Source organism: Pungitius pungitius, chromosome 3, assembly GCF_949316345.1.
Source record: "Pungitius pungitius chromosome 3, fPunPun2.1, whole genome shotgun sequence".
Lineage (NCBI taxonomy): Eukaryota > Metazoa > Chordata > Actinopteri > Perciformes > Gasterosteidae > Pungitius > Pungitius pungitius.
The window spans coordinates 29,107,061-29,131,062 of NC_084902.1; the positions used below are offsets into that span (position 1 = coordinate 29,107,061).

The following is a 24,002-nucleotide window of genomic DNA, read 5'->3' on the forward strand; positions in this document are numbered from 1 at the left end:
CACGCACACACGCCCCCCCCCCCCCCCCCCCCACACACACACACACACACACAACTGCAGGTGGTGCACAGGCTCGTTCACTGTGCTGCAGTCTCTCTACGCTTCAGTGGGAGCACGTTTTCACTGCAGAAAGCTTTTCTCTGCTACCCCTGCCAGTCCCCCCGTCCCCCCTTCCTCACCCCCCTCCTCCTCCTCCTCCTCCTCCTCAATCCCTCTTACCCCTCCCACCCTTCACACACCAACGCAATCACAACACATCAAAGCAATGAGCGAGGGAGATAAAGTGTAAAGAGGATGCTGTTCTGTCAACCAAAGCCGGCTCATCCCGGGGGGGGGCTGAGGGGTATGGAAATAAAATGGCAATAATAATAATAACATTGATTTAAAAAAACATTTGTTTTAAACAGATCCATCCGACCTTTGTGCTGTTGACCTGAGATCTGCATGAACACAGCCATGTGCAGCGCTTTCCTGCATGAGAAGGAGAGTCGGTGGCTCTGTGGGTAAAAAGCATTTATTAACAACGGGTATTAAGAACAAAATGCATGTAAAGCAATATACCAACCCATGCTGGGCATTGCTTGTGGTCAACAACTCCTGCGTGCACGAAATAAGGCCATATGAGGAGCGAGGCAGCTTCTCTCAGGGAGCCGATGATGAAGAAGAACCGTGTAAAAACAGTTACACGCCGCTACATGGGCGGAACGGCAAGGACCCCAGGGACAAGGAGGACATCCAGGCGCTTCAACCCCTTTGGTAAGGTACAACTCAACCAGAAGAAAACTTTATTAGGTGCATAGATGTGGAATAAATATGAAGGTCACATCATGGAGAATAATGATGAAGAGGTATGCTTTTATTATATTATAGCAATTCACCAGAATGCTTTTCCATTTCCTGAAGAATGAGCTTATACTTGTTGCTTTTAAATACCAAGTGAGATGATGGTCATGCAGAGAGGCAACTACTTTATCACCAGCAATCATAAATGCACGGCTGCAATGCATTCTGGTCTAATGGGAAAAAAACAGCAAATATCTGTCTTTACGTGGCACAATGTGGCACAATGTCCGTGTGATGTTGATGCAGGACGGCAGCTCATAGAAAGAATATCCCGCTGTCTCATGGCATGTGATATATACAGTATATATATATATATATATATATATATATATATATATATATATATATATATATATATATATATATATATATATATATATATATATCACATGTATGTACATATCCACCAAAAAGCAAACGGGGGCAGTTTTTTGTGCTTCACAGTTCTCTACAGCAGTGTGTTCTGTACATCTCAGTGTGAGACTGGGCTTGTGTCCCACCCTCTTGGCAAAGTGCTGACCTTTCTCATTAGGCCTAAGCAACTTGCATAATCACTGCTGACTTCTATTGACTGGCCTGTCACGCTGCCTATCTGTTTGACTGCAAACCCGCGTGAAAAAGTGGTGGAGAAACGTCTCCCTCAATGACTCCCCTCCCCCCCCCCCCCCCCCCCCCCCCCCGTCATCTGCAGCAGGATCCAAACGTATCATTTTTCACAGAGGGCACTAAAAAACAGGGCCAATGTTGGCTCTTTATCCTCCACAGGTCTTCACTGGTCATCAATATTCATCAAACATTGGCAGTTTTCCCTCCTGTCCAAATAAAAGCCTTGTTTAAAGTTGAATTCTGTCCCTTAATAATGCTTAATGTTGAGCTTAATAAAAACCCTTCCTTCCTGCACAGTTACATCTCGGATGTTTCCATTGGCTCAGAGGGAGGTTCTCTGAATTTTCCATTGCATGCAAACAAAATCTGAGGAAAGCTAATTTGAGTCCAAGATTGTAATGAATGTTTCATTAAACCTCTTGTTTATACAAAAAGGAGAGATAAACCAAACAGTTCTTGGTCTGATGAGACCGTCTGACACAAGGTGTTTGAATGTGGGTTTTTTTTGCCTCTTTTGTGAAACTGGAGGGTTTCTGTAAAGTAATTTCCATTCTGGGAGTAATACACAGCTGTTACTACTACAGCGCTTTACTGGAAAATATGTAAGACTTACCCTGCTGTATTTAACGGAATAGTTTCTCAATTTAGTAAATACACGTCTTCCCTTTCCTGGGAGAGCGAGCTGCTCATGTTCATCACCATCGGCAGCTCGTTTCGTTAGCCTTAGCATAAAGACAGGAAACCGCTAGCTCGGCTCCGATCCAAGGTTACAAAACCATCTCTTCATAAACTCTGAATCTTGAGAATTAACTTATTATTGAATGCATACAAAAATCGGAGTGTAAAACAACTTTTCTTTTATTTGAGGTTAAGCGGCACATTTTCCTGATCAGGGCCAGTTGCCAGGCAACCAGTGGGACTCGGCAAAGCAGCAAATTCCTGCTTTAACGCCTGTGTTTGTGCTATTGACAACCCAGATGCAGCGTGTTGATTGGTGAGATGCTGCGGATCCTCTCATCTTTGGAGATGACGGCTGCCAATGGCTCAAGACTCAAGAGTGGCATCAATCTTCTCGTCCAGCTGTAACACAGGAAAGGGAATCGGTGTGTTTAAACAATAAGACTGTGTCCTCGCAGGATGCATTCGACTGAAAATGTGACCTTCCGGGTGTTAAACAGTCCGTCCCACCTATTAACAAAGGTGGGGCAGAGTTTGGTTCACATTCACATTCACATTCAGAGCACAGCGTGTGCACTGTACTGAGCAGACAGCTGATTAGGTACCATCACACACCTCATCATTCACTAAACACACACACTAACATCAGCCTCCAACTTCTCTCCCACTCACTCTCACATTCCCCTCTCCTCGACGTCCCTTTTCTCACTTTACTACCAGCCTCGCTCTTGCGGGTTTGAATGCAACATATTTGAGACGCATAACAAACCCCAAAACCTGCAGGTATGTTCATTTTCAACATTTCATGAGTGAGCACCAGCACACAGAATCCAAGCATCACTCGCTCTGCAGGCACCCCAGCCCCTACTCCAGGGCAGTAACACATAATAATGCCCCCGCCGTGATGTTTCAGTCCCTCTTCATCACATCTAATCAGAGAGAAAGCACTGCAGAGACAGAGGTGACCCCGGTGGCCTGTGATCAGTGAGTCGGTCTATTATGCGAAGGCGCTTTGATCAGTGCTTCTCAATGACACCGGATCATTGGACTTCGGTGATCTCCAAACGATCCGCCGTTTGAACCGCCTTGAGCTAAATTCTATAACTGCAATCATCGCCGTTCCCTCAAGTAGTCCGCACACGACCATTTAAGATAATAACCCCCTCTTTTTTCCGGTTACAACGCCGATTAGGAGTCCACATCTGCGCGGGAGGAAACCTCCAGGTGACAGGTCTGTCTTTAGCGATGCGCTGGGACAGGGGGAGCTCGCTCGGAAGCGCTTAAGAGCGCAGCGCAATGAGCGGTGACACATGCGGGGCCTGCTGCCAAGGGAAACTCAGTTATCCAGTGCCCCCCCCCCCCCCCCCCTCCCCCAACACCTACCGGGGACCCCCGACCTTTCCTTCTCACCCCGAGGGAGAAGAAAAGACGGTAAGGGTCTCTCTCACAACGTCAGGTACAATAATCCATTTTCTTTGGATTTTACTATTTGTATATTCAGTGTCACCTTCAAGGCTTTGACCTCATTTTCAGATTTTCCTTCCCACGATGTGGATGAGGAGCGGGCAGAAGGCGACCCCCCCCCCCCCCGATAAGCTGCAATCAGGGCCTAACACAACTCAACAGCAACGTTATCAGCGATCGGCTGCAGGCCCGAGGCCCAATTAGAATCGACCCCCCCCCCCACTCTCCACTCGGCTCCTTTTAAATCATTCTCATCATCTCTGCGCCAAGAGGCAGAGGGTTGGTTCTTGTTTTGTGGGGCGGACAGGAAGGGAAATACGGACGCTTTGAACTCCACCGTGCAGTCGGGATCCCAGTTGGGAGACCCTTTTGGATTCGTAGCCCTTTAAAAGAACCCCCCCACCCCCCCCCCCACACCCGGGTCCCTCAAATAACGCTGCGTAAGAAGGAAGTTGATTGCCTCATCGACAAAGCTCACGGGCAGCTTTGTCGAGTCCTCATTTGCTTCACGCTTGAAAGAAAATCTCTTTCTCTTATTTTTCTTATTTCGAAAAGCAACCACGGAGCGTCAGAATGAGCCGTCCCCCTTCCTGTCTTCACACAGCAGCAGGATCGTGGCTATTTTCATTTGGGGACGAGCTCTGAGACAGCCTGAGGGAAGCTGCCCCCCCCCCCTCGCATTTCCAACATCCAGCGATAGCTCACGTCCTGCTGCTGACTTGGCTGCTCTCCAGCCAGGTTTGTGGCGTGCTTTCAGCCCCCACTAATGTAGCTACCTATGTAGGTTAAAGACCCCCTCGTGGATGACAAAACACAGCAGAGCCAGGGGAGACATCTCAAGGTGAGCAGTGTTGGGATCGTAAGCGCTCCCTTTAGAGGTGGCGGCGACAGTAAATGGGAAAGGGACAGCGATGTCAGACAGAGACATCCCAGCTGTGATTGATTGCGAAATGGAAAGAAGAAGAAAAAAGGCAGCACACATAAAAGTGAGCCGTGACAAAAAGACAAATGTGCTCCCTCAAAAGCACATTGGGTGTTCTCCAAAGCTGGTTATTTATTTATGTAAAGCAAAATAGCGTAAATTAGACGGCTTATTGTGAGCATACGCGGGAAAGACAGTCTTCACCCTGCAAAGCGTGAACCTGGACCTCTCTGTCATGCTTCGGAATTTGCAGACCCCTTAGTTCCTTAAATGTTCCTTAAATCGATAGCATGACTGCGGGCACTACTTAGTGTAATTATGCACATTTTTCACTGATGTCCGCTGAATTCTGACCGCTGAGGCTTTGTTGTGCCGCAAGACATAGGGACAGTTCATCCCTGATGGCATCAGGACACGAGCCGCTTGCAGTGAAGATGAGGGAAAGCGCCCATGAAACCGAAGGCAGGAGAGGCCCGGTGTCGTCTGGATAATCGCACAACGTTTCAGACTGACTCACACCAGGCCGGGCAGAACATTCTCACACTCACATCTGAATGTTTCTCTCATTGTGGTTTATTCGCTGTCCTTGAGTCTCTTGGTGGTCCCTCCTTGTTTGATTTGTGTCTCTAAGTCGCATTTTGGACCCCTGCAAGGTCGTGCTCCACACAATCACTTTTTGAAAGCAGAGATGCTTCCTCAAATGTGTCCTTTGTCTGGACACAAAGACCCTGAATGAGTTTCGACAGCAAGTTCACTGTGGCCTTGAATGACAAAGAGCCAAATATTGTAAGACGTGGGAGAAGGAGGACTGGCTGGATGTGGCTACTAAACTGATGATACCAAACTGTGACAGTAACGGACATTAAATTCACCGAAGCCGGCACATGAGATCATTCGAGGAAGGGACATTAAAAAAAACCCAGAAAAGACAAAAGACTCCTCAGCTCTGCTGAAGGGCGCAGAGAAGGAGCAGGATGGGAATCAACAGCAGGGACTGGATGTGGAGGAAGTGAGACGATTGCAAGGAGGGAAGGGACGTTGGAGGAGAAAAGACGTTAAATGTCCACTTTGTCACGTGTGCGCCAAAAACACCGTTTCAAGGGCGTCTGCAAAGGCCTTCCCCCGGGCCGGCGTGATAGAGCCGGTCGGACTGTAACCACGGAGGCCCCATGGGAACGGAAAACAAAGAAATCAGCAGAGGCCTTTGGAGGAAAACAGCCCTCTACTCTCCTTCAGAGCCGGAACCACGAGAGGCGGTGAGCAATGTGCCTCTGTCCCCCCCAGGGAATTATGGGAAATGAACCGTTCCAAAGGCCTGCAGGACCCAACTTCAGGCCTCGCTGTCACAAGTGTCACAACACTGGCAGGACGCAGACAAAGACTCGCACACGCTGTGCAGGAGCCACAGAAACACACAAGGAAGCATTCGAGACACACGCGCCAGGGCTGGGGGGGCCGGGGGGGTCCCACGGACCTCAAACCTCCTCGCAGACGGCAGACGGCCGGCTCAGCAAACCGGTCGACGGCCGGCTCCCCCCCCTGCATCCGCCCGGTTGCCATGGGAGATGTTTATGTAAGCCGTGGCTAATCCTGTTAACCGTCACTGCGGCTGCTAAGCAGTTCGGCGATGCTGCACTGCAACACACACAGACGCACAAAAAAAAAAGTAAAATGTCTATCCACCGAGCGCTGGGTTTTGTATTCGTGTCTTAGGACAAGTGAAGCCGGGAGAAGACAATTTTGGGCTCCGATTGGGGAGAGCGGGGAAAGAGGGCAGTGTGGTTGGTGCATTTCACGCTGGCATTTTGGAGCTTTACTCGCATGATTGGCTGGGCTGGAGCTTTATTGAATAAACAAACTGGAATTATCAAATCATGCAGTAAAAAAAAACTCAAAATCTAAAAATCTCACCCAGAGTTTGCAAGAGTGGAACCATTTACTGTCTGTGTTCCTCAAGACAACCTATACAGTTGTGACGAGTCAAGGTCATCTTTAAATCTCGACGTCCCACAGCGTCATGGACAATAAACCCCCCCACCTCATTGTCTTCAACCTTCACCCCGGTCGTCAAAACGTCAACCTTCGACGTTATCACATGATCACCCTTCCAACGATGGGAGCACGGCTCAACGATCTCGATTAAAAGGCGGAGAGTGTGAACCGGTCGCACAAAAGAGGATTATTATGCAGACGCCAGAGACGAGACGCCTCGCAGCAGCGGATGAGCCCGTCGACCAGCCGCCGTGGCTGATGGTAGACGTCACACGCATGCGGTCTCCATGCCTCACGAACCAGATTTGAACAGGCTCCTCCCCCCCCACTCTCCTGTGCGCCGTTAGCGCCTTTGGTATCGGTCTCTTGGCCGAGGGATCAGGCCATTATAGTTACGTGCCGATGAAGGTCGATGAAAGAACCAGCAGCGGCTTAGATTCTGTCCGGGGTTTCCCAGAATCCACTGGGGGCGCCCTACCGAGGGGCCGCAGACGAGGAGGAGCTTGGAGCTATGAATGTACTGTGGGTCGCTCAACCATTTGGATTGGAACCTCTCGACTCCTCGTCAGAGGCCCCTCACGAAGCTCCTCCCTCTCCACCTCCTGACCAACGCGACTCCGCAGGATGACGAGAACGAGGCAAATGGCCATGAGGGAAGAACTGCATTTCTCCGAAGGCCCGTTTCTCAGTCGCACTCCTTGTGATTTCAGCAATCCTAATCGGTGCACGGTACGCTGCTGGTTCGCATCCCACGGGACCCGGAGCACTGCGTGACTGCGTACTGGATGCCCTGAAACCACAAAAAGCAAAACTCGGGACAAAAAAACTTCATCCGAACGCCCTGAGCTTGCAGGACGGATGAATGTCGTCCCGGTTCAGCACAGCCCACATTTTATTTCCCTTTTGCTGTGCAAATGAAAACATTGAACACGGATTAGCAGTTGACTTCCAACAGCCAGCACAGCTCAGCATCTCGCGCATTTGACCCTCTTTCACTGCAGTTGGCTAAACGTGTGGTTTAACACAGCGACGGCCCGGGCTGCCGTGGTATTCTTCCCTGATGCCAGGAGCCAGGGGTGCAAAACAAGGTTCAAATCTTACACCACGCTCATTAGAGGAGAGATGAACCAGAGGCGGTCAACCAGCGCGTTCGTGCCAGCTCTGCAGTAGCAGCAGCGGGAGGGATGGGGGGGCGGGGGGCGAGGTTGAGATGGAAGCCGAGCCATGAAACGCTAGGAGCTCGGATCAGAGACCCAGACAATAAATGGCTACACGTGTGTGTTTGGGCTTCTTTAAAGCAGCCATCAAGATTTGCAAAGCAGGACGACCAGCTCCAAGCATTTGGCTCCCCATCCGCACGCAGCTTTGATGTGGAAGGCATTTAACTGTTATTGAGGCACAAAGCGAGAAGGGTGGAGGAGCCTTTTTTCACGGCGACCAGCTGGTGGATGGGAGCGGCACGAAAGTCCTCCCGGCCTCATTTGATCACAGATGCCTGATCTTCTCCCCGTTCATCTCCCACACAGAGAACTTTTCTGTTGGGAGGTCGACCCGCCGGGAACATTGCTTCAGAGAGGGAGGGCAAACAAGGGATTTGATCAGCCATCATATTTGCAGCGTATACGTTTTCCCTTTCACTGCTTTTCAGAAGAGGGGGACATCCTGTTTTTATTAAATAGGCAAATGTGGTTGTGCTATTATTATGTTGATTGAATCCCTTTGTCACTATAGTTAAAAAGTGTGAATCTTATCTTGAGATATTTATAAATGCGGGTGTGTTTTGTATGTAATCAGCGTATGTGCTCTCTTATGCATGATAAATATTTACTGTACAATTGCGGTGGCGTAGATTTTCCTTTTGCTACTTGAGCAAATCATGCACATCCATAATGACCCAACATACTGCTGGAAAGGTGTCAGCGTCTATTATGCATCACTCACCTTCTATCACTGTTCACGTGTTCATGTGCTCATGTGTGTTCATGTGTGTACGAACGCAGATGTGCACACACACACACACACACACACACACACATATTGCAGCGTCACTTCTGGGTTGTCAGGCCTGGTGGAGGGTTTGACATTGTATAGTTGAAGAGTGTGTGATATGAGGAGTGACCTGAGTGTGCGGAGGGTAAACGGAGTGACTCCCAGGAGGGGGTGGGGGGTGGGGGGGGGCAGCTTGTTCTCTCTTTTAGAGTTCAGACAAGTCCCACGATGCTGGGAGATTAATGAAGCTGCACTGACACTGTGATCCCTGCAGGATACACACACAGACACTGTCACAGGCGTACATGCGCACACACTATCCATTTCACCTTTTGACAGTTTCCATGTACCTGCAAGGAAACAAGCTTTACACAACTCAGGTACACACAGAGAGATATGCACACGACCTACAGACATTGCATTATCTCACAAGCGGACCTGCACTCAAGTACGGCAAGTAAGACCCTTTCATGGTATGATTTACTCTTTCCATCCTGTATTTTTTCCCATTGGAGAATTCTACCTAGAATTTAAAAATGGCGATATCTATTTGGATGGAACCTGGCTCAGGGATTCACCATCCTAGCGGATTGATCATCTCCCATCAAAACAACTCAGGTGAAATGGGCCTTCTCCATCCTCGAGTCCGCCAGTGAGACAAGCAAGCTGCACCAGAGTGCAAGGAGAGTCGAGAGGATGTCGCATTAACACACGCACTAATCTCACCCCTGCAGTCAGGCTTCACAATTACACAGTGCAGCACTGCCTCTGTGTGGTCACCAATAGGTGCTGCAACGTTGCAGGTGTGTGTGTTTATATATATACATATGTATGTATATATTGTCAGTTTGTCAGTATTCTTTTTAACTACTTGGGCTTGTGGTCATTTCTTTTTGTTGAGAACAAATGATGGAATTAATTTTGAGACATCAAAAATGTACCAGAAATATTGAAAAATGTGCACATGCCGCCGTGCATCTTTTCTGTACTTAATTTCTTTATTTTTATAAAGCTTAAAGTTTTTTGGGGGGGGAAATTAATGCACAGCATAAGTGGGAAACCAACGTGCAATATGTGAATTGTGTTGTTTGTTTGTCTTAATACTAATACTACCGACGAGTCAGTGGGCATAGTAGCGCAATTGACTTTAGAATTTTGAATGAAAGTGTTTTTCTTGTGAAAACAAAATTTTCTTCATGAAAATTGTGCAGAGAATGCAGAGAATTGTGTGTAGTGTTTTGAAAAAAGTGTGTTTTAGAACTGCAATTTGAGTGTAAAGCAAGAATTTTGCTTATAGTTTAGCAGAATTGGTTCAGGGGGTTGGTGCATGAGTCACATGTTGTGGTCATTGTGTGTCAAGTACCAGTATTTGTGTGTAAACAATCGAGAAAAACTGTAAAGCTTTGACAGGTAACGAGAATCGGTGAGAAAGAAACTGGCCAATCACGGTGTGAGACGTCACATTTCCGGTCTGTCTTCTGTGACCGGGTCACTCAGCTAGCTGGTCTCCCTCATTCATTCAGCGTTTTTATGGTTTAATGCCCGCTGTAAACCACGGGAAATACGAAGTAAGTGTCTATAATTAACATTTCTGCCAACAATACGTGATAGTGTGGAAACTTAACTTTGGCTCTTAGTTTCTCCCAAGATAACTGTTACCTAACGTTAGCTGACACTGAGATCGATGACAAGCTAACAGCTAGCTAGCATTAGCCTCTATGCTCAGCGGCTTTATATGTCAACAAACAAGTAACGTTAAGGCTTTTTGCAAACACTAATGATGACGTCTCAAGTGGAATTGAGTCTCTAAGGATACATTTGGACTGACGTGCGTATTCAGACGACGTGGCAGCAGCCGTTAAACATTAACGTTCTTGGCATCTTAGCAACGCAAACGTTAGATAGGAACCAACCAAGTCACAGCATTGCTGCAGCTGCCTAACAACACCCTGAAACTGTAACATTATTGACGATGCTTAACGGCCTCGAGTCCCTGATTTCTTTTATTATACGGTTGCCACCAACATTATGAATAGTATGTCAATAGTTCAGCACAAAGTTGTAGCCACCAAATGTGGTGTATGGTATTTCAAAATAGTCCACGTAGGTGTGCTGTTGCTATGCAACAGATTGCACATGAAGTTCACCTGAATCGTCCTTTTTGGCTAAAAGCTGCCCAATAACTGTTGCTGAAGCTACCTTTTCAAGCTAAAAACTGAAATGGCAACTAACGGTTTTGAGTGCGCAGTGATACGTTTGGGTTAATGCACCCCGCGACTCACTCTCAACCAATCAGCATGCTTGATTTCTTCTACCTGTATTACAATTATACATTTAGTCGAGATTATTGAATTTATTTCTTTGTGGCAGTTAAAGTGAATTAGTTAGAACAACAAAGCCCTGTTGTGCAATCTACAGTTCAGTGACGATGTTCATATCTGTATAATAGACCCACAAAGTTTTTCCTCCAGATAACCACCATGGCTTCTCGAGCAGGCCCCAGAGCAGCCGGTACGGACGGCAGTGACTTTCAGCACCGGGAGAGGGTTGCATCTCATTACCAGATGAGGTAGGCTCTGCTACCCTTAAAGCAATTGATTTATGTGCCAGATGGATATCAGTGGTTACAAAATAAATAGTAAGCTATGGACCTCAAATGTCTCTACATGAGTTCCCCTGCTATGATTTGATCCTGAGGTTTTATCTTTGATGAAAGGATGAGTTTGGCTACCTCTTGAATCTCTGTTTTGTGTGTGATCGTACACATCTGTCTCATTTTCCACAGCGTTGCGCTGAAGTCTGAAATTCGTAAACTCAACATTGCCCACGCGCTGATCTGGTTGCTGATGGCCACTCAGGTAAGGCCCCCCCCCCCAACAAAAGGACCGTTGTAACCGCTGCCATGAGTCAATGTGTCGTTCCTCTTTTCTCAGGTGATGGTGAGCCAGTTGAGCCTCGTGTCGCACAAGGTCGTAGCTTCTCCGTACCAGTGGGAGTACCCTTACCTCCTGAGCATAGTTCCCTTGGTCTTCAGCTTCCTGGCGTTGCCCCGCAACAACATCAGCTACTTGGTCATCTCCATGATCAGCGCCGGGCTCTTCTGCGTGGCCCCGCTGATCCACGGCAGCATGGAGATGTTCCCCGTGGCCCATCAGCTGTATCGACACGGGAAAGCCTACCGCTTCATCTTTGGCTTCCCCGCCGTGACGGTCATGTACCTGGTCATCGTCATCGCTGTGCAAGTGCACGCCTGGCAGATCTACTACAGCAAGAAGCTGCTGGACCAGTGGTTCACCGGCACGCAGGAGAAGAAGAAGAAATGAGATCTCACTGCTGAGGCTTTTTATTGGAAAGCAGCCACTGAACTGGTGGATCGAGCCAGCCAAGAAAACTCTTTTTCTATATTTATATTTGACAGTGTTAACCTCATTCTTTAATTGGTAGCTGAAAAGCATTCACCGGACTGCTTGCCACTGTCATTCTGTACATTAATTCTCAGTCATTCAAAATATAAATCTGAAGATGCCACGTTTGTACCTTATTTTAGATACTGGTAAACATACATGGGATACCTGGAAGAAGACCAAAAGAAAACAAATCCAAAAGTAATTCAATGGGATCATTTGACTTTAGGTTTCAGAACACGGTTTCAGTAAGTGTTCCATTTTCAGTTTATTTGGTAGCGAATCATCCGAGCCGATGCTCCTTTGCAGTCTCTTTGCTGTTGTTGTTTTGCAAAACATCTTCATAGCTTTCTGTTATTTCTATTACAAACAAACCTTTAAGGACAACAACTGACACATCGCCTTCATGCAGCTCTGTAATACACATTTTAAATTAAACAAACAGTGACACTGTGAATCATCGTGAGTTCTGGTGTCTCTAGTGGAATCAAAGCTGACCTTCCTGATCCACATTTGGGATTTGATTCTCTCTCCTCAAGGTGCCGTGTGTCAAACATGTTTATTTGCTCCAGGATTTACTCTCCACTCAGCTGAGGAGGACCCTCAGACTGGTTTAGCTCCATAGGGGAGTCGGTATGGATCCTCTCAATTCACGTGGGCATCAGCACACATGTCGAAAAAAGTGAAATAAGGATCACAGCATAAAAGTAGTGAAATCAACTAGGGCTTTATTAGAAATGTCATTATATGACTTTACTTGACCTGCTATTCTATTGTAACGGTATGGAACGGTTGTGGAGGTTGAATTGAGGTTGGATTCAAAAGCATCAACAGGTGTGTGGTGGAACAGTGCAGGGAGATAGCAGGAAGGCTGAAGTGTGGAGGATCCTCAGTTCAAACCTGCTCTCTCAGAAGGAGGGTTTGGTTGCAGTCGGCTTCAAACTGTAAACTTTGAAACAGTTTTGAGGTTTAGTAAACAATCCCAAGGTCTAATATGAGAAACGGACACAATGAGGCATGTGCTTGAATAGCACAAGGGAACAACTGAAGGGCTGCAGGCTCCAACCTGGTGTCTGAGGTTGTGGGTTCATGCCCCTTCATGCAGACATCACTTCTGCTTTGAAAGAGTTTTGAGGTTTGAGTAGCAGTCTCAAGGTTAAATACGAGAAACAAAAATGTAATTGGTGCATGGTGAGGTAGTGCAGCACAAGAGCTGAGGAGCTACTCTCCTTACTCTATAGGTTGTGGGTTCAAGCCCAGTCTTGGGTTTGCGCCTTTGGCCTTACTTCAGGTTTGAGTAGCAATCTCAAGGTTAAATACAACAAACAAAGGATTGATAGTGTGTGGTGAAGTAGCGCAGCAGAAGAGCTGCTGACATAAGCCTGCACTGCACTTGAAGGTTGTGGGTTCAAGCCCAGATGTGGAAATAGCATTTAAAAAGAGTTTTGAGGTTTAGCTCACATGCTCAAGGTTAAATAGGAAAGATCAGGGTTCATCCTCTCAGGAGCATGAATGTCATGTGACTCTTAGATCTTTCATATTTGCCCTCCATCAGACACAAAGTAGAAGTCATGACTCATCAGTCATGTCTGCTTGTCTTCTCAGCTGATTCCTGACAGAAGCTCCATCAACCAGCCTCAAACCTCACGGCTCTTCAACAGATGTTTGAAGATGTTGCTGCTGTGAAACAACGCTGGCAGGTCTTCATTTGGTCACCTGGGACGATGCTTTCATTCATTCTTTATATTTCCAATGATTCTTGCTAATCATTACGAGATTTAGAAATGAAACATAATCTCTGGTGAAATAAATGATAGAAAAATAGAATGAAAAACCAATCAAAGAGGGTTTTAAGGGTCTGGTGCTTTAAATACGTATTAATTCACTTCTTTAAACAGCCTGAATGAACCTGGTGGAAGCAGAAACAGAATCTGCTGACATGGAAGTTACTCTGAGTGAAGGTTGTCAGTGCAAACTGTGACTGTTATTACACAAGGACGTGCTGTTGTTTATTATGTTATTACTAAGAGCAAAAAAAACACCAAAAATATAATAAAGGGAGTGGGAAAAACAACATGAGCGTCAATGATTATTTAATCTTTTATTCTAAACTTTGTGGCCTCTAAATCCAAAGTTGTCAATGTAAATATTTTAATGGAAGCATTGGTGACATCCAGTTAGAACCAAGTAGATGAAACCAATCAGGCTCAATGTGCAACATACAACATTTACTTATGGAATTGTTGTTGAATATCTGTATTCTGCAATATGCAGTTGGGTTAGTGGAGCACCGTTGAGACCTTTAATCTGATATTCTCTGGAAAGTTTGGGCCCAGTGAAGTTACGAGAGCTGAATGGCTGAGAATGTTGAATAATGGCGGCTGCAGTACATTAGTACATTAAACTATAGAATGTGTCATTTCTTTTTGCCATTAGGTGACGTGAAAATAATTTCATGGAAATGTGCTCAGAACCAGCAGGATGCACAGGAAATATGGGGCAGATTGGATAATAAAACCACATTGAGCTCGTTCACCTAAATGTTCTCCTCTCAAATTCCTTAAGAGCATCTTGACTGAATTTGAAATCGATCGCATTAAGTCTGTAGAAGGAGTTGGTTGAACAGCTAAAAACTATGAAAAACGTAAATGTACAAAGGAAATTGGCGATGAATGTTCAAGTCACAGAATATTATTCCCAATACAATCCTATCATGTGACATGTATAATGGTTGCTGTTTAGTAATGTGATGGGGGATAGAATACATCTTCCATCAATCAAATGACCAGATGGAAGTGATATCGTTACATTATACATAAAGGTATTTCCCCGATAGGACCCCTGGTGCTGTAATGACGTCACTATTTAGCTCAGGTCGACGAGCGGCCCTGATGACGCGTCCAAGATGGCCGACAGGCCCCTGAGCTGTAACTTCCGCTGCCCGACTGTTCGTGACGATGGAGACCTGATGGAAGAAAGGAGACTGACTGGTGAGTTATGGTGTGGACTGGGGGCTGAAGGGCAAAAATACGACAAAACCACCTCAAACCAACACATAGAAACACTTGTCGCGGCGTCCATTGCTAAGTGGGCTAACATTAGCTCACGGCTAACTGGTGCTAACGTCTGTGCGCGCGGTTCTTTCGCTGATTTCTAGTGGTCAAATTAACCTGATTTATAGCGTTCTGTTTGGCTTTGGTTATAGTTGATCGATGGATTTGCCGATTGTTGTGTTTTACAAGAACAACATTTAATGTTTCCCTCGTTTGAAGTTAGCGTTTCTATCCGTCCTCAAAGAGCTGCGCTTCCTTGTGTTGACCACTAGGGGGCGCCCTCCATCCATCACATGGGATCATGCTGCTGTGCGGGGATGACGTGTTTATGTGCTTAAAAGATCTAAACTGAATCATGCAACACATGAACAGTGAACTCTAGTCTGCACCTGAAGAAAGGCTCTTTACTTGGTAACAGTATCGCTCATTTAAATCATTCCTTTTTCTTCTTTATTGGGTCTCAGACGGTGTTTTTGTATTTGAATGATTGTGTGACTTCAAAGTGTTTGTGTTTCTTTCTGAATTCTCAGAAAATGTTGGAGGAGCAGCTGGAGAACAACAAGGTTCAAGACAAGCGGACGGAGGACGAAATGAACAAAGTAAGGAAACCTAAGTGATTGATAAACATTGATGATGATGATTGTTTCTAGTTTTTATTTACAGTAGATCAGGGTCAGAGTTACATCATCCATATCATTACAGTATGAATCGGGGCCTTGTGAAAATGTGACGTAAAGGGCCTTAAATGTAGTTGAACGTGGTCACTTACCTCCATCATGTGTGTCACCAGACACATGGTAATAATATGATCAGATTGTTGGTGTAAGATCTGATATCCCTCCCTGTGCTTTGGGTACAAGGTTTTGATCGGTGTTGCACTAAAGTTGATGTAAAATGTCTCTTTTGAAATAGGACGGAGCCTCTTGAAGCATGTGTCTAAATGTCTGTGTTCTTTGTGCAGGCTGCTGAATGAGCAGAGACACTTGAAGGTCCTGGAGGAGACGAGGAGGATGGAGGAACATTTGGTAAGTGTCAACTCAATTATTACTAGTAGCTGTTAAAGTGGCAGCAGGAACGTTTTAGTTATTGTGATAGTATTTGATTACAAATTGGAATAAAAACAGTAATTTATGTCATATTGCTACAATGATTATTAGTATTAATAAGAACTTTAAAGTAAAATGTTAAAACTAAACTCAGTCATAGTATAGTATTTAATATCAAATCATGAAAATGTAGTTCAAAACAATACTCAAAGTATAGCATGCAACAAGGAAGTAAAAAATATAGTGTTATACAAAAATCATGGTCTGGTTTGCCGTTAAAAAGTAATAAAAATCATATATTATGACGTAAAGTGAAAAGATTACTCAGTATAGAATGCTGGGCAACAAAATGATTGTCACAAAAATATTAAGAAAAGTCATAGCATCAAAATCATAACAAACATCATAAAAGATAGTATAGTATGTTGTAAAAAGGTTATAGTAAAAAATATCAAAGTCCAGATATAGTATTATTATGTCATAACATCGTATAATATGTCATGAAAATGCTTTTAAAAATGTGATATTATTATGTGATGAAAGTCAGGAATATTTTAGTATGTTATGTTGGAAAAAAGTAGGAAATGATTATACTATAGCTTAATAAATTCATAAAAAGTATCGTCCAATATTTCATAAAGTCTTTAAAAATATTATAGTTTTTCGCAAGTAATTATAATTAGTTATTTTAAGTCTGTAAAAAAGTCATTTTAAAGTATGTCCTTAAGTATAAAAATATATGTTATTACTCTTAAGCCATGAACAATTTTAGAAACGTCACAATATGGTATTTCATTACAAAAAAATATATAATTGTAAAAGTAAACAGAAATAATAAAGCATGTCATAAAAAGTTATTAAAATGTACAAATAGGTTTTTGAATACATCGTGGAAAAATAGATTGCATTGTGTGCTAATTAAATTAATAGCATGTCTAAAGTAAAAACCAACAAGTGTGTGAATTTGATGTATTTGTTGTAGTATTCATTCCAGTGTGTGAATTTGATGTATTTGTTGTAGTATTCATTCCAGTGTGTGAATTTGATGCATTTTCTAATGTTGTGCTTTTCCTCTTTTCTCCACATGAGGGCGCAGTTTCCAGACCTGAGGACGGCAGGTTTCTTCTTCTGCTCTGCGGTTACTCTGAGAAGTAACTTTGACAGTTTGGGGGTGGTTCAGCTTTTGTCAAATGTTTGCTGTGCAGCTGAATTTTAATAAAGAATAATGTAGCATAACCCCCTGCGTGTGTCTCATTGAAAGCCCGGGAGGAGACGGACGTCTCTACTCTACCGGGGCGATGCACACTGATGATCCCACAGCGGTGGGAATCGAACCCGGGTCTGACGCCACCCAAACCGGGGACAGCGCAACCACGCCACCGTGTCATTCACCCTTAATCATGTTTGTTTGTTGCCTTTGGCTTCTTCATGTGACTAAACAACCTCAAGAATCACCCACCTGCAAAAGGCTAGAACCCACAACCTCATGCTCACGGGGCAGTCGTCTTCACCTGGAGCTATTTGCTCAGACACTTTTGTCTGCTTCATTAAATACTTGTCTTCTTCACTTTGGGTGTTGAATCTTAAAACAAACCGCAGCACGCAAGAACCGAACCCACAACCTTCTGCTTACAAAGTGTTCTCTCATCCCACTGAGCTAACTGATCTGATGTAACCACTGGCTTCATTGTACATTTGTCTCCTTTGTTTGGGCTCTTGGCTCTAAAACCTCTCCATAAGGGATCTCAACCCCAAACCTCTGGACTCCTTACTAGTCATTTGACACTCTGATTTTTTTCCACCTGCTTGTGCTTTACAAGATCCACTCAAATGGCTCAATTATTGAGAACGTTTCAAGATGTCACATTGGGAGATAGACCTTAACGGTCACCGTGCCCCGGGATCGAACCCATGACCTCCAGCCTCTGGATGAGTCCTCTTCCACGCTGAACTATCACATCTGAGTCGCTGACATTTTGCAACGTCACAAATAGTTCTGCAAACACAAAATCAAACGGTTCATATTATGAATCATCAAGAGTTCTGGTGGAATTGTAGCAGACCTTCCTGAGCCACATTTGGGAATCGATCCTTCCTCCTCAGGGTGCCGTGTGTCAGTTCTCGTCAGCTCCTCATCTGGGTGAGCTAATCCCTGAGGGGCAAACTGGCCCATTTCTTCTGGTATTTGTTCTCCACTCTGCTGAGGAGGAACCTCAGAGGATCCTCAGGATGGATCCTCTCACTTCTCTCAGGCATCAGCGCACAGACTGCGTTGAGATCATGTGCATGTGTGGGTTTTTCACACACTATACTATGAATACAATTAAATAATGAAATATATTTTGGGTTTTGTCTGTTGAACATCATGTTCTTGCATGATTCCGTTTGGTTTTCACTTTTTCAACTCATATCTCATATTCCGTAAAAATGTCTAAAATGATTGAAGCATTGTCATAGTATAGATTGTTGGAAAAACGTATAGTTTGGTAGTCAACCAGTCAAAACAATAATAGTATGGTGGTGGGAAAATTCAACTAAGGTTCAGAGTGAGTGAAGAGAAGGTCTCTGACCTCTCGAACTGGGACACGGTCTGCTGTGTTAAACAGATCCGTTTTGATAACTCAATCAATTCAAGATGAGGACAGTGACCCAGGAACTCATCTTGAGTATTTATGAGTCAACATTTAGGAGAGCTGATCAAGTCAACAAGGGTTTCTCTTCATCGCCTTCAATCATGGATAACAATGCTCTCTGTCTCTCTGGGATGTGAAAGAGCGCAGTGGTGGCTCCTAAAACTAAATCATCCAAAGCCAAAGGAGGACTCCTTTCAGGAGACTTGATGCATCACTTGTGTTAACTCTGCTACATGCTTGCAAGCATTTAAAAAATGCTCTGTTCAATGATTTCACTTCAGTGTCGAGGAAAATTCTGCTAACATATGGAACGGCATAAAAAAACAGACTGCTGTCGCTAGGCAACTCCACAACGACAAAGTAGCCTCTCTGTCCTCTGTCCTCGTCCTTGTCTTTGTCCTTCTGCATATCTCTGCAGGATCTGACACAGTGAACCACCAGATCCTTATTTCCACCTCTCGGGAACGCGTGTCTCAGGCTGTGAAACTGAAAACACACCTGCACCGACCACACCAGGACGAATCAGCACTTTGTTAGCACTTCCTTACAAAGCACTGTTGTAGTTTGGCTTTTTGTTCTGGTTCTGTACCCTCGTTATTGAATGCACTTGTTGCTTTGATAAAAGCGTCAGCTAAATGATAAATATACTCGTAGTGTTTTTGTTTTTCTTTATCAGTTCTTTTGGAAGGTGATGTTCTCTAATATTAGTGTTTTAACAAAAAAATCTAACAAAATCAGAATTTAGCAGGGCGGGGATAATAATTGTCTCAAATGTCTTAATTAAAAATTAAAACTTGATTAAAAAAATAGTCATAGTGTGTGAAAAACCCACACATGCACATGATCTCAACGCAGTCTGTGCGCTGATGCCTGAGAGAAGTGAGAGGATCCATCCTGAGGATCCTCTGAGGTTCCTCCTCAGCAGAGTGGAGAACAAATACCAGAAGAAATGGGCGAGTTTGCCCCTCAGGGTTTAGCTCACCCAGATGAGGAGCTGACGAGAACTGACACACGGCACCCTGAGGAGGAAGGATCGATTCCCAAATGTGGCTCAGGAAGGTCTGCTACAACTCCACCAGAACTCTTGATGATTCATAATATGAACCGTTTGATTTTGTGTTTGCAGAACTATTTGTGACGTTGCAAAATGTCAGCGACTCAGATGTGATAGTTCAGCGTGGAAGAGGACTCATCCAGAGGCTGGAGGTCATGGGTTCGATCCCGGGGCACGGTGACCGTTAAGGTCTATCTCCCAATGTGACATCTTGAAACGTTCTCAATAATTGAGCCATTTGAGTGGATCTTGTAAAGCACAAGCAGGTGGAAAAAAATCAGAGTGTCAAATGACTAGTAAGGAGTCCAGAGGTTTGGGGTTGAGATCCCTTATGGAGAGGTTTTAGAGCCAAGAGCCCAAACAAAGGAGACAAATGTACAATGAAGCCAGTGGTTACATCAGATCAGTTAGCTCAGTGGGATGAGAGAACACTTTGTAAGCAGAAGGTTGTGGGTTCGGTTCTTGCGTGCTGCGGTTTGTTTTAAGATTCAACACCCAAAGTGAAGAAGACAAGTATTTAATGAAGCAGACAAAAGTGTCTGAGCAAATAGCTCCAGGTGAAGACGACTGCCCCGTGAGCATGAGGTTGTGGGTTCTAGCCTTTTGCAGGTGGGTGATTCTTGAGGTTGTTTAGTCACATGAAGAAGCCAAAGGCAACAAACAAACATGATTAAGGGTGAATGACACGGTGGCGTGGTTGCGCTGTCCCCGGTTTGGGTGGCGTCAGACCCGGGTTCGATTCCCACCGCTGTGGGATCATCAGTGTGCATCGCCCCGGTAGAGTAGAGACGTCCGTCTCCTCCCGGGCTTTCAATGAGACACACGCAGGGGGTTATGCTACATTATTCTTTATTAAAATTCAGCTGCACAGCAAACATTTGACAAAAGCTGAACCACCCCCAAACTGTCAAAGTTACTTCTCAGAGTAACCGCAGAGCAGAAGAAGAAACCTGCCGTCCTCAGGTCTGGAAACTGCGCCCTCATGTGGAGAAAAGAGGAAAAGCACAACATTAGAAAATGCATCAAATTCACACACTGGAATGAATACTACAACAAATACATCAAATTCACACACTGGAATGAATACTACAACAAATACATCAAATTCACACACTTGTTGGTTTTTACTTTAGACATGCTATTAATTTAATTAGCACACAATGCAATCTATTTTTCCACGATGTATTCAAAAACCTATTTGTACATTTTAATAACTTTTTATGACATGCTTTATTATTTCTGTTTACTTTTACAATTATATATTTTTTTGTAATGAAATACCATATTGTGACGTTTCTAAAATTGTTCATGGCTTAAGAGTAATAACATATATTTTTATACTTAAGGACATACTTTAAAATGACTTTTTTACAGACTTAAAATAACTAATTATAATTACTTGCGAAAAACTATAATATTTTTAAAGACTTTATGAAATATTGGACGATACTTTTTATGAATTTATTAAGCTATAGTATAATCATTTCCTACTTTTTTCCAACATAACATACTAAAATATTCCTGACTTTCATCACATAATAATATCACATTTTTAAAAGCATTTTCATGACATATTATACGATGTTATGACATAATAATACTATATCTGGACTTTGATATTTTTTACTATAACCTTTTTACAACATACTATACTATCTTTTATGATGTTTGTTATGATTTTGATGCTATGACTTTTCTTAATATTTTTGTGACAATCATTTTGTTGCCCAGCATTCTATACTGAGTAATCTTTTCACTTTACGTCATAATATATGATTTTTATTACTTTTTAACGGCAAACCAGACCATGATTTTTGTATAACACTATATTTTTTACTTCCTTGTTGCATGCTATACTTTGAGTATTGTTTTGAACTACATTTTCATGATTTGATATTAAATACTATACTATGACTGAGTTTAGTTTTAACATTTTACTTTAAAGTTCTTATTAATACTAATAATCATTGTAGCAATATGACATAAATTACTGTTTTTATTCCAATTTGTAATCAAATACTATCACAATAACTAAAACGTTCCTGCTGCCACTTTAACAGCTACTAGTAATAATTGAGTTGACACTTACCAAATGTTCCTCCATCCTCCTCGTCTCCTCCAGGACCTTCAAGTGTCTCTGCTCATTCAGCAGCCTGCACAAAGAACACAGACATTTAGACACATGCTTCAAGAGGCTCCGTCCTATTTCAAAAGAGACATTTTACATCAACTTTAGTGCAACACCGATCAAAACCTTGTACCCAAAGCACAGGGAGGGATATCAGATCTTACACCAACAATCTGATCATATTATTACCATGTGTCTGGTGACACACATGATGGAGGTAAGTGACCACGTTCAACTACATTTAAGGCCCTTTACGTCACATTTTCACAAGGCCCCGATTCATACTGTAATGATATGGATGATGTAACTCTGACCCTGATCTACTGTAAATAAAAACTAGAAACAATCATCATCATCAATGTTTATCAATCACTTAGGTTTCCTTACTTTGTTCATTTCGTCCTCCGTCCGCTTGTCTTGAACCTTGTTGTTCTCCAGCTGCTCCTCCAACATTTTCTGAGAATTCAGAAAGAAACACAAACACTTTGAAGTCACACAATCATTCAAATACAAAAACACCGTCTGAGACCCAATAAAGAAGAAAAAGGAATGATTTAAATGAGCGATACTGTTACCAAGTAAAGAGCCTTTCTTCAGGTGCAGACTAGAGTTCACTGTTCATGTGTTGCATGATTCAGTTTAGATCTTTTAAGCACATAAACACGTCATCCCCGCACAGCAGCATGATCCCATGTGATGGATGGAGGGCGCCCCCTAGTGGTCAACACAAGGAAGCGCAGCTCTTTGAGGACGGATAGAAACGCTAACTTCAAACGAGGGAAACATTAAATGTTGTTCTTGTAAAACACAACAATCGGCAAATCCATCGATCAACTATAACCAAAGCCAAACAGAACGCTATAAATCAGGTTAATTTGACCACTAGAAATCAGCGAAAGAACCGCGCGCACAGACCACCAGCACCAGTTAGCCGTGAGCTAATGTTAGCCCACTTAGCAATGGACGCCGCGACAAGTGTTTCTATGTGTTGGTTTGAGGTGGTTTTGTCGTATTTTTGCCCTTCAGCCCCCAGTCCACACCATAACTCACCAGTCAGTCTCCTTTCTTCCATCAGGTCTCCATCGTCACGAACAGTCGGGCAGCGGAAGTTACAGCTCAGGGGCCTGTCGGCCATCTTGGACGCGTCATCAGGGCCGCTCGTCGACCTGAGCTAAATAGTGACGTCATTACAGCACCAGGGGTCCTATCGGGGAAATACCTTTATGTATAATGTAACGATATCACTTCCATCTGGTCATTTGATTGATGGAAGATGTATTCTATCCCCCATCACATTACTAAACAGCAACCATTATACATGTCACATGATAGGATTGTATTGGGAATAATATTCTGTGACTTGAACATTCATCGCCAATTTCCTTTGTACATTTACGTTTTTCATAGTTTTTAGCTGTTCAACCAACTCCTTCTACAGACTTAATGCGATCGATTTCAAATTCAGTCAAGATGCTCTTAAGGAATTTGAGAGGCGAACATTTAGGTGAACGACCTCAATGTGGTTTTATTATCCAATTTGCCCCATATTTCCTGTGCATCCTGCTGGTTCTGAGCACAATTCCATGCAAATATTTTCACAAAGTCATGACAAACAGAAATGACACATTCTATAGTTTAATGTACTTCTATTGAGTTACAGATTGACTTCATATGTGGTCAGTATAGCCTTATGACATCAATGATGCTTCAATATTGGTTTCACTCTGTTGCCGTGTCAAAGACTCATGGATCTCTGCTTATGTGTCATAATAAATACTTCATATTGGGTTTTGTGCACAAATGAATAGCACCCTGACACGTGTTCCACAGAGCAGCCCCAGCACTACATGTTGTCAGTACGGGGGGCTCGTAGGCAAGGAGGGAGGACTCAGACGCGGAGTAAGGATAAAATAAAAGGACTTTAATAATCAAAACTCAAAATCACTCCAACCAAAAAAAGGGCAGGAAGGAGGCGAAAACAAAACCGACAACAAAACAGGGACCTGAACTTAATGGGTTAATGCCCCACAGACGGATTGGTGCATCTTGGAGGATCAACCATGCTATTCATCCTTCCTGCATTGGTAAAGGCACAAGTGAGTTGAATTTGAATGTAACAGAGAATTGGAGGGTGGATGCACTAAAAAGGGTAAACAAATCTACACCCTGTGCCAGTTTAAGGTTGTCCAC

The 24,002-nt window shown here is 43.8% G+C and overlaps 1 protein-coding gene and 2 long non-coding RNA genes across 5 annotated transcripts; 2 read left to right on the forward strand and 1 right to left on the reverse strand.

Annotated features, from left to right (window-relative positions):
- The first annotated feature begins 9,920 nt into the window (after positions 1-9,920).
- On the forward strand, positions 9,921-12,022 carry LOC119221040 (protein jagunal homolog 1-B). The gene is made up of 4 exons (XM_062561591.1): positions 9,921-10,062; positions 10,954-11,063; positions 11,280-11,352; positions 11,428-12,022. The coding sequence occupies exons 1-4, from the start codon at positions 10,033-10,035 to the stop codon at positions 11,815-11,817; spliced, it is 603 nt and encodes a 200-aa protein (XP_062417575.1). The 5' UTR covers positions 9,921-10,032; the 3' UTR covers positions 11,818-12,022.
- A 2,695-nt stretch (positions 12,023-14,717) lies between these two features.
- Positions 14,718-17,233, forward strand: LOC119221279 (uncharacterized). 2 transcript variants are annotated; one of them, XR_009955960.1, is made up of 5 exons: positions 14,734-14,888; positions 15,224-15,362; positions 15,482-15,550; positions 15,913-15,976; positions 17,087-17,233. It is a non-coding gene; the product is annotated as an uncharacterized LOC119221279 (long non-coding RNA). The 2 variants fall into 2 exon arrangements; XR_009955959.1 differs by having other exon boundaries at positions 14,718-14,888; positions 15,224-15,550.
- A 3,283-nt stretch (positions 17,234-20,516) lies between these two features.
- On the reverse strand, positions 20,517-23,044 carry LOC119221246 (uncharacterized). Of its 2 annotated transcripts, none has more exons than XR_009955958.1 (4): positions 22,863-23,044; positions 22,200-22,526; positions 21,774-21,837; positions 20,517-20,656 (listed from the first exon to the last, which is right to left on the reverse strand). It is a non-coding gene; the product is annotated as an uncharacterized LOC119221246 (long non-coding RNA). The 2 variants fall into 2 exon arrangements; XR_009955957.1 differs by having other exon boundaries at positions 20,517-20,663; positions 22,863-23,036.
- Positions 23,045-24,002: the final 958 nt, after the last annotated feature.

Coding starts and splice junctions, on each gene's coding strand:
- LOC119221040 (XM_062561591.1), top strand. CDS start 10,033: ATGCCCGCTGTAAACCACGGGAAATACGAA. Junction 11,064..11,279: donor GCATCTCATTACCAGATGAG/GTAGGCTCTGCT, acceptor CATTTTCCACAG/CGTTGCGCTGAAGTCTGAAA. Junction 11,353..11,427: donor GGTTGCTGATGGCCACTCAG/GTAAGGCCCCCC, acceptor CTCTTTTCTCAG/GTGATGGTGAGCCAGTTGAG.